The sequence below is a fragment of the Coturnix japonica genome, chromosome 4 (genome assembly GCF_054131305.1).
Source record: "Coturnix japonica strain WE chromosome 4, WE-NBRP24, whole genome shotgun sequence".
Taxonomy (NCBI): Eukaryota; Metazoa; Chordata; class Aves; order Galliformes; family Phasianidae; genus Coturnix; species Coturnix japonica.
Window position 1 is genome coordinate 70,985,035 of NC_140666.1, and position 14,497 is coordinate 70,999,531.

General features: G+C 45.3%; 2 protein-coding genes across 4 annotated transcripts; one reads left to right on the forward strand and one right to left on the reverse strand.

The window, feature by feature from the left end:
- Window positions 1–2,013: 2,013 nt before the first annotated feature.
- On the reverse strand, window positions 2,014–8,449 carry LIAS (lipoic acid synthetase). 2 transcript variants are annotated; one of them, XM_015862487.3, is made up of 11 exons: window positions 8,298–8,449; window positions 7,771–7,943; window positions 7,320–7,413; window positions 6,864–6,944; window positions 6,469–6,625; window positions 5,804–5,861; window positions 5,184–5,312; window positions 4,582–4,727; window positions 4,038–4,108; window positions 3,281–3,392; window positions 2,014–3,082 (listed from the first exon to the last, which is right to left on the reverse strand). In XM_015862487.3, the coding sequence occupies exons 1-11, from the start codon at window positions 8,430–8,432 to the stop codon at window positions 3,030–3,032; spliced, it is 1,209 nt and encodes a 402-aa protein (XP_015717973.2). In that variant the 5' UTR covers window positions 8,433–8,449; the 3' UTR covers window positions 2,014–3,029. The 2 variants fall into 2 exon arrangements, with proteins under 2 accessions (XP_015717973.2, XP_085403378.1); XM_085547252.1 differs by having other exon boundaries at window positions 8,133–8,301.
- A 79-nt stretch (window positions 8,450–8,528) lies between these two features.
- On the forward strand, window positions 8,529–14,384 carry RPL9 (ribosomal protein L9). 2 transcript variants are annotated; one of them, XM_015862488.3, is made up of 8 exons: window positions 8,529–8,555; window positions 8,953–8,999; window positions 9,082–9,197; window positions 10,004–10,099; window positions 10,406–10,538; window positions 12,616–12,696; window positions 12,984–13,103; window positions 14,259–14,384. In XM_015862488.3, exons 2-7 carry the CDS (start codon window positions 8,954–8,956, stop codon window positions 13,088–13,090), a joined length of 579 nt encoding a protein of 192 aa, XP_015717974.1. In that variant the 5' UTR covers window positions 8,529–8,555; window position 8,953; the 3' UTR covers window positions 13,091–13,103; window positions 14,259–14,384. The 2 variants fall into 2 exon arrangements, with proteins under 2 accessions (XP_015717974.1, XP_085403388.1); XM_085547262.1 differs by having other exon boundaries at window positions 8,531–8,875.
- The last annotated feature ends 113 nt before the right edge of the window (window positions 14,385–14,497 follow it).

The window sequence follows — 14,497 nt, forward strand, 5'->3', positions numbered from 1 at the left end:
GGATGTACTTCTGAGCTGGATGCTTTCAGATGCTGTGCCTCAGTGGCTTCTACTTCACTTTGGGTAAGTATACCTGAGGGTTTTTGGGTGTTTTTTTTTTGCATGTCACATGCAAGATTCTTCTGTGAGGAATGCATTGGAAGCTTATCAAAATGAGTGGGAATTACAGAGGCTTAAACTCAAATTACCATCTTCCATAGTGGTATCTCGCCTTTCCCTAGTTGTTAGTGCTGCTTTCTTAGACCTAGAGCAAAGGCTGCCCTGTAATACAGGTGTGGCTAATGTGGGTACTCAAACTCCAGAATGCTGGGTCATCTGGTGCGTGTGGGCAGATGTCATTCTGGACTGCCCCAGCAGAACCAGAGTGTGAGCTGGTAACATCTTTGGGGTTAAGAGAGTGCTGACAAGTCGTACTCTTGCCCTGAACTATAATTAGGGTAGTACAGCACTGTTTCAGGGCTCATCTTGCTTATGTGCAAGAGAACCACAGGCCAGAAGAGACCTTCAGAAGCTTTTGCAGTGCTGTCAATCACTGCTCATCCTCTTCAGAGCACAGCTGCCAGGGAAATAGTGTTGGAGATGTATTCCTGGTTCTTGAAGGGTTGTGCTCACAAAAAAGCATGGAAGAGATGGGGTTTAGTGCTATTGGGATCTTACAGAATGTAATTCTTGATGAGAATTGTGTAATGAGTAATGGGTTCCTGTGCTCTAATTTTTTTTAAATGTTTTTTAATAAAATGCAATTCCACTGTAACACCGTTTTTCATTGGAAAGTGTGAATGCAGCAGTTGAAGCGTACAACTTCATACAAGCCTACGAGTAGCATATGGGCTGCATAAATTGTCTCACTCAAGATGTACAGTGGTAAATTCAAGTGCCAGACATGATGTACTCTTTTCTACTTCTTTGTATGTATGTTAAACTCTTAATTCAGACAAAACTGTGCTGGTTCCGGGAATGAGGATGGCCAAGAGCACTGCAGCTGAATAGAGCGAGCGTGTTTCTGATGAAGAGCTGTGTAAGAGCAGTTACAGTGCTGCATTTATAGCCATAACCTCTGAGTGTTTGGTGCCTTTAACATAAAGCTATAAAGGAAAAAATGGGAGTAGGGATGAAAGATGGTTGAAGAAGCAGGTTTTTCAACTAGGAAAAGAATTTTAAAACCTGAAATTCTTACTGTACAAATTGTCAGAGCTCCTCAAAAAATCTTGGAAATGAAACAAAAAGTACATTTATGATGCCAAAATATGACTGCTTTCTCTAGAAGCCATAGCAAAACATGTGATTGGAAAGGCTTATAGAGCCTGTGTAACTTGGGGCCTGCTGTCAGACAATTGTGTAAAGCCTGAGATCATCTTCTGATCCACCCAGCAGCAGTTTGTAACATACTTCCCATATGAAATAATGTCAGACTCTGTTTTATAGAAGCATTATTTCTCTCAATAGGAGGAAAAAAAGAGTCATAGATGATCAGGGTGTATCAGTGTCCATCAGCAGTTTTAAAACTGCTCTATGGCTCAGGATTTTTCTTTGTTTTTCTGGTGGCAATAATGCTGAAAACAGTAACTTGGCAAAAGCTACAATAATGGCCTCCTAAACCTGCTCTATTAAAGCCATTATTTATAGGAAGGCCTCTAATAAGAGCTGGCAGTCATTACATTGTGGGTGTCATCAGGTTACTGCTGCGCCCCTCCTGGCCTGCTGTAGTAGAGGCAGTATTGACACTCCTTGCTGTAGTGCCAACCTTCTGCTGCTCTGGTATGTGGTGCGTTTCAGCTGAAGGGAAGTGGCTGTGGCTCACAGCACACCTGCTCTTTCCAAGACTACTCTGCAGGCTTGTTGATACCTTCTAAAGGTGAAAATCTTAATGTTATAGGCATTAAACACAAGCCATAAAGAACATACGAACTCTCCCCAGTTTACACTACCATGATCCTGTTCAGGGCACACAGCTGAGAACAATTAGGGAGAGGTTACTTTGACTGAAGGGGCAGAAATGTACAGCTGCTACTGTTCCATATGCCACACTTTTATTTCTAGCTGAGCTTTGTACAGTACATAAGACTTTAGATTTCAGCCACAATGCAGGTAAATGTGAATGTAGAAGAGTAAGCACTCAGATCAATCTCCTGGGCAGGTACCCAGACAGAATGCAACCTCCACACCCTCAGGTGGGGTACAGGGCTTTCCTTTAATTCCCCAGGCAACACTAAGTACAATTACAGTACAGGATATGCACAAATCTGGCCACCCAATGCTGAAGCAGCATCTGTACAGAGGAGAGGGGATTGTTACAGTCACGTATGTACCTAAGCTAAAGGTGGTTCTCTCTCCACTGCTATAGCAACCATGAATTTCCTAATGTTTTACATTGATATCTATACAAGGTTAGCTATCTTACCACAGGGAGGTCTCGTTTTCTTCACCTCACCACCTTTGGGACACCTGCAAAGCATCAGCTCTCAGAATGGCACAGTTCATTTTCTTCAGATTCAGGCAAAAGACACCGTGTCTTGAACAAGTATTAACAGCATTTCTCTGCTGTGGTTCAAAACAATCCTAACAGGGTCCTTTGTTGCGTGTGCTTTTTTATAGTTCCTTTATTTCCCACAGTCCCTGCAAGCTTGTGTTCCACAATAATGGTAAGACGCAGCAAGATCTCACTGCCCTTTAAATACCTATTATTGGCATCTCAATCAGTATCCAATTGCAGCAACACCAATGGTAGTATCAAATCTGTTAAACCTCTGATTATTTTTCAGCTTACCTCGATTGCTTTGCTCTTTCAAAATCAGTTCTGTCTTCTGACTTAGTACTTAATGCTGGAAGGACTACAGAGTTGTAGCACCGCCAGGAGGAGTCCAGTACAATAACGTTAAGTGCTTTGGTAAGAGTAAAATGTTCTGGAAAGATAGTAAGTTTATTCATGCCTCCGCCATCTGGCCTTCTGTATTTCTGGAACCGAGTATAATTATGTGCTGAAAAAGGATCCTTAGAGCTGGTTGCTTTAAATAGGCTCACTCTCATTTTCAGATGACTTTCGTCTTCCTTTTTTCCACTAAGTTCTTCAAGAAGAATTCACCTAATTGAAAGGCAAAGAAGCACCAAAAATCATTTGTAGGTGTTTCCAGGACACGAAGCAAAACAATGTGCATTCCTGTTGTATTCTGTGCTAGGGCTGTTCTTACCAGTATTTTATTCTGTTTTGCATCACAGTTTCAGCTTGATTAGATAAAATATCACATCCGAAATAATGTACCACTGCTTAGTAATAACGTACCTGCTTTATAGGAGGAGCGCACTAGCGGCCCACTGGCTGTGTAATGGAATCCAAGATCGTTTCCCACTTTTTCCCAGTACTTGAATTTCTCAGGTGTCACGTACTCCTCAACCTGAGGGACAGGAATTCAATCAGATCAGGCCTTAATGTAAAGGAAATAAAATATAGGCAGCATGGAGTGACAGGAAACAGTTACATCTCACGTCAAAGCATTGCTTTCCAAAACAGGTAGAGCTGAAAAGTTGTTGCTTCATCATTTCCTTTGCTGTTTTCCAACAGTCCTTTTGCACAAACCTTTATTTGTCCAAGTTAGTTGAAAAAAGAGCACAGCAGTCCCACAACTCTCTTTATTAGCAAGTTACTGCAGTGAAACAGAGTAACAGAACAGAGACTGGAGCTCTGGGTGGGCTGCAGAAGGAATAAATAGTCATTTCTGCAGCTGAAGTGGCACCGTTAAGGACCAGCCAGTGCAGGAGAGCTGCCTCCAGCCCTTTTGTTTGAGGCACACAGGGAGACTCATGCCTCAGCTGCAGCTGAATGCCCAGCTAACAGCAGCAATGGGAAGATGGAAGGATTACAGCTGGGGCCATTTCTAGCAAGGAGTCCGTAACAGATGGAAATAAAGTTAGACAAGGAAGGAAATACTTCCCAACATCCACAGTTAAGAGAAGGATGCAAATCAAGCCTCATTTTAGAAAGAAAAAAAACTCTATTGCAAGGTACAGACCATAATTCTGTAAATTAAAGGCATATTTACCTTTAGGTGACGTTTAGTTGGTTGCATGTATTGTCCCAGAGTCAAACAATCTACACCTGCTTCACGCAACACTGTGAAAACAAACGTCCTTGTTAGTGGCAAAAGCAGCACAAGGGACTGTCAGCAAGTGGCCAACACCACGTGCAAGGCTGAGCCAGGCTCACTGCACAGCACCCTGCAGGGGGGACACAGAGCCCACAACCTCCACCAGCAGCAGCAATGCACCTCGTTCTGAGATCCAGGCTGCTGCACAACCTGCTCTAGTTCAGGGCTAGAGACAATAGCTGCACTGCAGTCACAGTCTCACTGCAGGGATGACACGCTTGTCTTTATTTTGCAGCTTTTCACTGCATCTTTAGGTCAGAGCCCTCATCAGTGGGAAAATGGATGCATGTACATACACTTGGTGCTTCTCCACTGGTTCAAAGCCTTCATGCTGGAGTTATGAGTGCTTTTCCAAAGAGAAATAAATCCAGGGGAAGTTGCCAACACCTTTAGCCAGCTTGGCACACACAAACAGCATAGAAAACATTAGAAAACTCACACTTCATGGTTGATAGCACCTGTCCGTCGGTCTCGCCCAGCCCCAGCATGAGGGAGGTTTTGGAAATGACGCGGGGCTGCACCTCCTTGGCGTGCTGCAGCACACGCAGGGACTGCTCGAAGTTGGCTCGTGGGTCGCGGACTCTCCTTTGACGTGGAGAACAGAGGCGAGTTAAAGACGACACCGAAGCTCCGACGCCCCAACGATGGCTCCTCTCCCTCTCACACTCCTCTCCTCTCCGCCGAATCCCGGGCGCCCTCTGCGGGCGGGCGGCGGGCAGGGCGGCGCCGCGCGAGGCAGGCCGGGAACCGCGGCCCCGCGCCATGTCGGAGCCCGGCCCCGCCGCTCCCCGCCCACATCCCGTCACCGGGGCGGCCAACAGCCGGCAGGGCGGAAGGCGGCGGATGGCACGGGGGGAGCGTCCCTGCCTGCCCCTGCCCTCTGCGGCAGCGCACCGCGTGGCTGTGGGCACGAGGCGGGAGGGGCTGAAAGCAGGTTGAAATACACAGCTCTGGCTCCCAGACACAGACAATTCCTTTCAAAAACCTCCTTTCCTATTACACCGTGTCCTGCCTCCAACTACACGGACTGTTCTTGCTCACCTCTGTAGTTCTGGCACCGTCTCCACGTTGTGTGCATACACATCCAGCCCTGACAGCGCCACCTTCTCCACAGCGCTGAGGTCCCCTCGGAAATCAGGGGTGAGGCATTCCACCACTATTTTGGGGTTCCTGAAGAACAGAAACGAAATGAACACATCTGTGGGATTCTTATCACTGATGGTAAACGTTCAATAGAACAAATCCCCAACGTATCCAAACCAGTGATGCTCTGATAATACAGTTGTTTGCTCACTCCCCCCTTCCCAGTGGAATGGAGGAAAGAATGGAAAAGAAGCAAAGTAGAATTTGTGAGCTGAGATAAAACTCCTCCTGTGTGCTGTCATGTGGCAGGGAATCTCCCTTGAGGCAGTTTACATCAGCTGGCCTAATTCTGTTCCCTCCCAGCTCCTCGGGGCCCTTTGCTGCAAATGGCTTTGGCTCTGTAAGACGTTACAGGCAAAAAACCATAGCAGGCAACTGCAAACATCAGTGTGTTATTTTTCTCCTAGAACCAAAATAGAGCATCATATCAGACCCTCTGAAGAAAACAATTCCATCCCAGCAGAACTAAGATACCACCATAAAGTTATAATAACAACAATAATACGTTATTAATGTACCTTTCTTTCAGATGGGAGACGGTCTTTGCAAAGTGTTCTGCTCCTCCATCAGGCATATCTAGAAGCATTTCAGTTATTCAGTTAACCTTTCTGTTCCAGAAATGCATCTGCTTATTAGCAGAGTCTCTTTCTCTCTCTCACACACACACTTAAATCCAAACTAATAAAGCAGTTCTTAGTCAAAGAGAAAACTCATCTTATCTTACTGCTTATGCCAAAGGTCTGCAACAGATATTCTACCAAGCCTCACTCTGCACACAGACTAAATACGATCATTTAGGGCAGATTATCTGCCACTATCTGAAAGGAGGCTGGAGGGAGGAAGGTGTCGGTCTTTTTTCTCAGGTGAGAAGCAATAGGACGTGAGGCATCAGCCTCAAGTTGGGCCAGAGGCTGAAATTGAGTATCAGGAAAATATCTGTGTGGAAAGGGGGGTTAAGTGGATGTGGCACTTAAGGACATGACTTAGCAGCAGTGTTGGATGAATGGTTGGACTTGATCACAGAATGATTTAGATTAGAAAAGATGATCCTCTGAGTGTAACTTCTAGTGTATTTTACCACGTATAGAGAGATACTAAGAGTACGTAGAAACTCATTTCAAAGAAGAACTCTCAACGCTTGCACTGAGCCCATACTAGGAGACATTAATGACAGCACACTAACCATCTCTGTCCACAGATGTCAGCACAACGTAATCCAAGCCCCACTCAGCAATGGCTTTTGCTGTGTTGTAAGGCTCCTCGGGATCCAGCGGAGGTGGATTTTTTGCTGTCTTTACTGAACAAAATCTGCAGCCTCTAGTGCACGTGTCACCCATCAGCTGAAATAAAAAAGGCATTCCTACATTGACATTGTGCACATCACTACTGCTCAACCAACAAACAGCTGCACATGCTATATCAGGCCATCTCAGTACTAAAGAAGAGGGTGAGGACAGTGATTTCCTGTACATTTAATGTAACAAACCCACACTTCAGCACAGATTGCCACATATCCAACAATATGCTACAAATATCTCAAACAGTAATAAGATACTTGAGAAATAGTAAATGGCTTACCATAATAGTAGCTGTAGCTGTAGCATATTCACCACCTCCCCAGCATTCCCCAATGTTGGGACAACGTGCTTCCTCACATACCTGAAGTTAAACAGACAGGAAGGTACCAGATTTCAGTACGAGCCTGCAAATAATCCTAATTCCATCTGTGAGATTAACAGAGTTGCACACTGTTATGGAAGAAGTCAGCAGAATGGATAGGAAGAAAATAATGGTTTCCTGGCATCCATTTCCATTTTGTACTATATAAGCCCAGAAGCAACAACTCCTCAGCTGAGTAACTGCCTTATTAGTTAGCATAGATTGTCATTAGCACTTAAATGTACACATTTCACAAGAGATAATATTCACAAGACCACGTAAGACATAATGTCTTTCTGTCTTCCACAGAAACAAACACAGAACAAAAAGCCATCATCATTTCTACTGGAAAACTTGGTTTGATATTCGATCTACCGTGTGCAGGTTTAAACTTCTCAAGGTGTTTTTCAGTTTATTGTAATTCTTGCCCATGGGAATCTCCGTTTTCAGCCATGGAGGAAGTCGTAGCCTGAGCAAAAAGCAAACAAATGTCAACATCAATACATTATCTACATGGTAAATTTCCATTAATTACAGAATCACAGAATGACCTGGATTGGAAGGGATCTCAAGGATCATGTAGTTCCAACCCCCCTGCCTGGCAGGGCCACCAGACATACATATTTACTAGATCAGGTTGCCCAGAGCCCTGTCCAACCTGGTCTTGAAGGTTGGTCTATATTAATTATATAGACCCACTTCAATTTGTTACATATCCAGTGAGAAAGGGCACTGGAAGCTTTGAGACCATCATCTGTAATGCTGGGATTTCACAGCACACCAGTGCAGAGCACAGCAATTAACGGCTGACTGCAATGCCATGTACCTTTCTCCTTTCTGACGCTTTAAGTTGCCTTTATACTCAGCCCACACGCTCTTGTCTGCCAGATCTCCCGATAGAAAGTCTTCTAAGTCTGGTCCAGTTTGGAGGGCTTTCTTTGTCTCCTCAGGCAAAGAACTTGATGTTCCGTACTGGTTACACACGTGGTTCCCTGACACCTAAAAGAAAAGAACAGTATAATGTAATGAATTATAAAGGACTGACTGACTCCCTTCAGCTATCACAGAATCACAAAATGACCCGGGTTGGAAGGGACCTCAAGGATCATGTAGTTCCAACCCCCCTGCCTGGCAGGGCCACCAAACATACACCTTTACTAGATCAGGTTGCCCAGGGCCCCGTCCAACCTGGTCTTGAACACCTCCAAGGACGGGGCATCCACAACCTCCCTGTGCAGCCTGTTCCCCAGCAGCGCTAAGCGGAGCTCAAGGGCCGCTTGTCCGACGCGCTGTCGATACGGTGACTGACGCAGCCAGTTGCCCCCCCGCAGGCGTTTCCCACCATCCACCCACCCGTGCACGATCCCCCATCCGCAGCAGCACGCTCCGCGCTGTGGTACCGGCCGCAGCCCCGCGGCTCGCCCCGCTCAGCAGCGCCATGTTGCCGCCCCGCTCTCCGCTCTCCGTCCCGCTGCGGCTCGCTGCCATCGGAGCTCGCTCTCTCTGGCCTGTCAGACGTCGGTCTCTGCGTGATGACGTCAGCTGCTCGCGACCGGCTACAAGAGCGTGATGACGTCACACGCCGCCCCTTTCGGCGCTGCGCGGTGCCAGGTGAGTGTGGGCCCGGTTCCGCATCCAGCCCCATCGGCGGCGGACGGGCCCCGCGCCGCCCCGCCGGGCTCACACCGCCATCCCGGGGCTGCGGCCGAACCGCCACGGCGCCCTGAGCGCGGCCCGACGGGGAAAGCCGGCGGGATGGCGCCTGCTCCGACGCCCCCTCCGCCCCTCCCTGCTCCGGGCCCTCCGGGCTGTGGGGAAGGATGCGGAGCCCGCGGCCTCCTTAGCGCCTGGGGCGGGTCTGCGTGCGGGCGGCTGTAGCGGCGGTAGTTTGGGGTCGGGAGCTGCCGGGACAACGTAGCTGCGGGCCGCGGGTACGTGCGGGGAGCGGGGCGGTGCGAGGAGCCGCTGTTCCTCCTGGGCTGCAGCTTGTGGTGGTTGTCGTTTGCAGGATGAAGACCATCCTCAGCAACCAGACGGTGGAGATCCCTCCGAAAGGTACGTGTGCGCTCTGCTGGAAGGCCCGACCTGCTGCCGGCATCGCAGCTGTAACGTGCGTCTGTCTGTGCTCGCTTTGCAGTCACCGTGTCCCTGAAGGGCCGCACGGTGATCGTGAAGGGCCCCCGGGGGACCCTGCGGAGAGACTTCAACCACATCAACGTGGAGCTGTCCCTGCTGGGAAAGAAGCGCAGGAAGGTGAGTTCCACGCGCTCTGTAACCACAGGGGGAGGGGAGCACGGCCTGCTTAAAGGCCTGAAAAGCAGGAGCTTCAACCAGGTGTATCTGGCCTTGTTAGCTCTGTTAATGAGCTCTGTTATGTTTTCTGGGATAAGTTGGTCTGCTGGGATGCTGAGACCTGCTTGGGCTCCATGGCAGGCTTGAGGTTCTGTTGTGTCTTGGAGTGGTGCTGATTGTTTTTCTGTGTGGTTGCAGTTCTTATTGTTGCGAAGGGGATTCCTTGTTGTATGATGTTCTTTTGCCTGACAGGTTTTAGCTGAGTAAAAGTAATTGGCAAGTTACACTGGGAGGGCTGATCCCTAAATGTGTGTGTGATATTTTCATGTGGTGTCTTCAAGAAAAGAAAAAGGGGGAAAATGGCCGATTTTGGTAACTTTTAGTAGGCATTTAATTTGTCAGAAAAGCTCCCAACACTGTGTAACTGAGAAAATGGATAGTTTGCATTATAGTAGGCTGACTTCAGAACAACTAGTTTAGCATTTAGTATTGGATGCCTCATTCTTCAGTTTAAGGCTTCTGAGCCTTTTTAGACCTGCTGCCTGTCCTACCTTCTCTGATGGGACAAAAAGAAGGAAAAAACTTCCTGTGTGTCTGTGGCTCACGATGTGGGACTGGAGCTGGGTTGGTCTTCAATGGTCTTTTGAAGAAATAAAGTATATCTGTGCTTTTAATAGCTTTTCATTTGTAATTTGTCACAAAGCCACTTTATTTTTAGTACCGGAATGTAACTTACAGCCTTGTTGTTGTTTTTTATTTCTGTATAGCTGCGTGTGGACAAGTGGTGGGGTAACAGGAAGGAGCTGGCAACAGTTCGCACCATTTGCAGCCATGTACAGAACATGATAAAGGGCGTGACGCTGGTAAGATGCTGTTCCAATGGCATTTGGGGGCAAAAATGGGCAGACTTGAATGAGCTTTTCCATGTATGTCAGTTATTGTGCATGTGAGCAGCTTTCTTTTTTCTTTTTGGATGTCAAACAAATTCAGGGGAAGGAAGGAATGAACAATAAGCTCTGAGTGTTTCTTGAGCTTAATATCTTTACTGGGACCAAATCTTCAGTGTATTCTGTTCCTAAATGTAACCAGTGAGCTTTATGCCTCTGTTTTCCTTTCTGGCTGTGTTCTGATTTCCTGTTTTCAGTGCCTAATGATGCCTTTTATCCTAGGGCTTCCGTTATAAGATGAGGTCGGTGTACGCTCACTTCCCAATCAATGTAGTTATACAGGAGAATGGCTCACTTGTGGAAATCCGAAACTTTTTGGGAGAGAAGTACATCCGCAGGGTGCGCATGAGGCCAGGTGGGTACAGCTGGACATACTGTGACCAGCTATTTCTAATCGGGGTTCCAATCTATTCCCTTTCAGTACTGCCACTGGTAGCAAGGAACAGCTGATTACTGGAAGCAGCATTTTTCACTCTGTATTTATGTCACCTTACAATACATTTACCTCAGTGCAGATTGATGGTTAATATCCGTTCTGTTATTTATCCTTAGTAATGATAAAGCTAGGTAGTGCAATAGATGTTAAAAGGATCCCAGTGTTTCATTTCATTGTTGTTAGATCTTCACAGTGTTTGTTGGTGTAAATTTCTGGTGCTTGGTTTTAGACCAGTGTTTCTATTATAATCTTTGCAGGTCATCTGATTTCACTTGCATTTAAAGAGTTGTATTTTTAATTTTGTAATTAGCCAGGGACACGTCTCAGTTTTCATCTTACCCATTAGCTCTGTGTACATGAGGTTTAGCAAGAAGCCTAACAAGGCAGACGTTGGAAGGACCTTGTTAAGCTTCCAGAAGGAATCATACAGTCACTGTGGCTGGAAAGAAATCTCTAAGATCATTTAGTCCAAACTACCACCAATATTGACAACTAAAGCATGTCTCTAAGTAGTGCATCTACCCTTTCCTTAAACAGAACTTTCTGTGCATTCTGTTACGATGCCTCACCACTCTTTCTGAGACGGAATTTGTAGCATCCAACCTAAACATAAGTCCAGCTGGTTTTGTAGCTGGCGAAGAGAAGGGCCCCAATGACTTTCTGTTATATGATCCTGTAGTACCTGGAGCAGTGTGTGGATGGGACCTTGGGACTGTCTCTGTTCTGAGTAATCCCTGGCTTTCAAAGTGCTGCTCAAAGGGTCAAGCAGAAAATGGGAAACATTTTTGAGTATGCAGACAGGCTTCATCATCCAAGTGTGATGATCACATTGAAAATGTCCCAAACCGCTCAGCAGCAGCCAGTTGTTGGTCAAAGAAGCACAACTCAAAACCATGCTGGGGTACAAGGCACCTGATTCCACACCAGAGCCAACTGTGATCCTACCTGAAATAGCTGTGTCGTGTAGAGGAATCTCAGGTCCTGTGCCTCCTAAGCACTGGAGATCTTGAGTAGGTGGGAAGTCAGCAGGCACCAAGGCAATTGAACCAGTCATTGACATTTGTACAAAACCTCTGGAGGGGAAGCTGTAACGCACTTCAGAAACACAGTTATCTTGAGATCTTCCAGAGTTGTTTTTTATTCCATTACTGTTGAAGGTGTGTGTGTGTGACAGATGGCATTTCAGGGTGCGTTTAGATGAAGCATCAGACTGCTCCCAGCACCCTGCTCAGTGCAGCGTGGACTTGGTGCAGGAGTTTGATTTGCAGTGTAGTATTGAAGGTGGGCTTGGCTACTGGACTTGATTTTTTTCTTTTCTAAGATCAGCATTTACTTCAAAGATAGATGTTAGTGAAGCATTAGCTTAACTACTAAGTAGATCATACTATAGAGTTGTACTTGTGATACTTCCTGTGCAAGTGCAAGGTTCCTGTTAGGTTCTTGGATATGGTAGTGCTTGTCCCTTAGAAAGGTTTTCATTGTTTCTTGTGGAAACATGGTGCTCAGAGATATGATTTAGCAGAGGGTTGTTAGAGTTAGGGTACTGTGGTTAGGCTGTGGTTGGACTTGATCTTTGAGGTCTTTTCCAACCTGAGTAATTCTATGATTCTATTGTGTCTAACATAGCAGAGGACAGGATTTGTTTTTTCAGTGACTTGCTTGCTGTGTATCTGGTTTTATCTTCATGAACGTAAGAATGTAGAAAATGGCACCACCTAGCTGACAGTCATGCTGGCAGATTCTCCAGCTTATGAGCTGTGTTGGTGATTAGTGCTGTAGTACAGTCACATTCTGGATTGAAAGGAAGTAAGCTTTGTGTGCTGAAACTGCTGGGAGAGGGCAGTCTTGTTGTGGGAGGACCATTTTAAGTCAGAGAAGCTCATTTGTTGTCTAGAGTGAGAAGAGCCTTCATCTATGAATTGGGACCTGAATGCAGTGTCTTCAGGATGTGTTTATTATTTTGCTGGTAAAAGTTTGTGCATTTTCTATTCTGTAGGTGTTACCTGTGCCGTTTCTCAAGCCCAGAAAGACGAGCTGATCCTTGAAGGGAATGACATTGAATTGGTTTCCAATTCAGGTTTGTGAAGTAGTTGCAAAGAAAAATGTAATGATGTGTTCAAGTTTATCTAGAGATGTCAGTGTAGCAAACAATTTCTGTCCTTTGTATTCAGTGCTGAAGTAAATGACAGCTCATATGTTTCTGCCTCATGTTGCCATGATACACTGAGTAAAATATGTTCTTTTTCTTTAGAACTGCCATGATTTCAAGTTGATAATCCCCTTCTCCAAGTGATGGTTTTATTAGTTAAAATACCAGAAACATTGTTTGGATCTCTTACGCTATTGGCTTTGCTTTGTTCATAGCTGCCTTGATCCAGCAAGCCACTACAGTGAAGAATAAAGATATCAGGAAATTCTTGGACGGTATCTACGTCTCTGAGAAAGGAACAGTACAGCAGCCAGATGAGTAAAACTCACCTGAAGGTTGGTGTCGTCCTACATGGATTGGTATTATTTTGTACATTAATATGCTGTGTTTGTCAGGTGTGCTCAGTTCTTTCTGAGGACAAGCATGGCACATTAGCTTGCATCTTGAAGTCTATGGTGTGCAGAATATGGGAGCTGGGAGCAGTGGGGATGTGAGATAGAGCATGTGGGAAGGAAGTGTCTAATGGTGACTTGAACTGGGGCCTTGATAAAGTATTTCTGTTTCAACAGGGACTCAGTGGTTTACCGTATTCACTACAGGGATGCATTTGTATAAAGCTTTATATCCTAAGACTTGGATCTCTTGACAGCAGCTTCACATCTCTTAATAGCATTGTTTTATGCTGCTGTTGGGGATAAGCATCTAACAGAATCCTATTTCTATAGTGTGAATGTTAGTTTGGATGCCAATTGGGAATTGAAACCCAACTGACATGGGATGAAAGCATTTTCCATTTATTGACAGAGAAAACTTCTTTAGACTAAGGCTCCTCCTAGTTATACGCTGGCTTTCCTCTTTTTTTTCTCTCTAAATAAAGTAATAGGGGAAAAAAGAAGGATAGTACTTCCTATGTTAGGGTCTATAGTTTATATAGTTTATTTAAGTGCTTGTAAACAAATGTCAGATGAACAGTGATAGTTGTTAATCTAAATTTGTTGCTGACATTGGGCACAAGGATTTTGTGCTTAAGAATTTTAACTGCTAGATGAATTTGATGCATTTCAGATACGTGTGGTTCCTTATGTGGTATAAATAAATAACTTGCGTGGGATGAGACAGGCTGAGTTACACTTAAGATAAACGTGTGCCTTCAGAACTGGAGCGTGAGACAGAGGATCCTGATGAAGTGAATTTCATTAACTAAATCTTATTAGCAGCAGCCAGATGCTGGGTGCTTGTGGGCTACAGAAAGAATGATTGCCAGTGCTGCTCAGAGTTCCTTAAGAAATAGAACAACTTCTCGTTATTAAAAGTTTTGAGCATCTACTCGTTTTCAAGTAATATTGTCTGAATAAATTGGGCAGATTTTTTTTGGTGCTATTCTTGTTTTGCAGATAAATGAACTTGTTTTATGTCTACAAGCCTTTGAATGTCATGTTTGCGTTGCTAGGTAAAGCTTTTTTAAAAGGCCTTTAACGTTTTATTTACAGTTGTCTGGGTCCTGAAAAAAAAACAGAACAAAAAAATGAGACGGCATATCAGCACGTACTGGATTGGGACATCTGATGCAAACACTGAGCAAGATCAGAGGTTTTAATAAAAGAAAATCTATTTCATATCTGGGTCTCCTTTTTTTTAAGATCTAAAATACTGTGAACCCTCTCAAGGCCTTCATCAGTCATGGTAAATAGTTCAGTGCTCTGTATGTTGGTAGTCTTGTGCAGTGTTA

Bases quoted from the DNA above. Each gene is read 5' to 3' on its own strand.
- LIAS (XM_015862487.3), bottom strand. From the start codon at position 8,432: ATGGCAGCGAGCCGCAGCGGGACGGAGAGCGGAGAGCGGGGCGGCAAC. The intron at 6,626-6,863 runs GTAAGCCATTTA...TTTTTATTTCAG, and splicing joins CAGCTACAGCTACTATTATG to CTGATGGGTGACACGTGCAC. The intron at 5,313-5,803 runs GTACATTAATAA...TCTGTTCTTCAG, and splicing joins GTCTCCCATCTGAAAGAAAG to GAACCCCAAAATAGTGGTGG.
- RPL9 (XM_015862488.3), top strand. From the start codon at position 8,954: ATGAAGACCATCCTCAGCAACCAGACGGTGGAGATCCCTCCGAAAG. The intron at 9,198-10,003 runs GTGAGTTCCACG...ATTTCTGTATAG, and splicing joins TGGGAAAGAAGCGCAGGAAG to CTGCGTGTGGACAAGTGGTG. The intron at 10,100-10,405 runs GTAAGATGCTGT...CTTTTATCCTAG, and splicing joins TGATAAAGGGCGTGACGCTG to GGCTTCCGTTATAAGATGAG.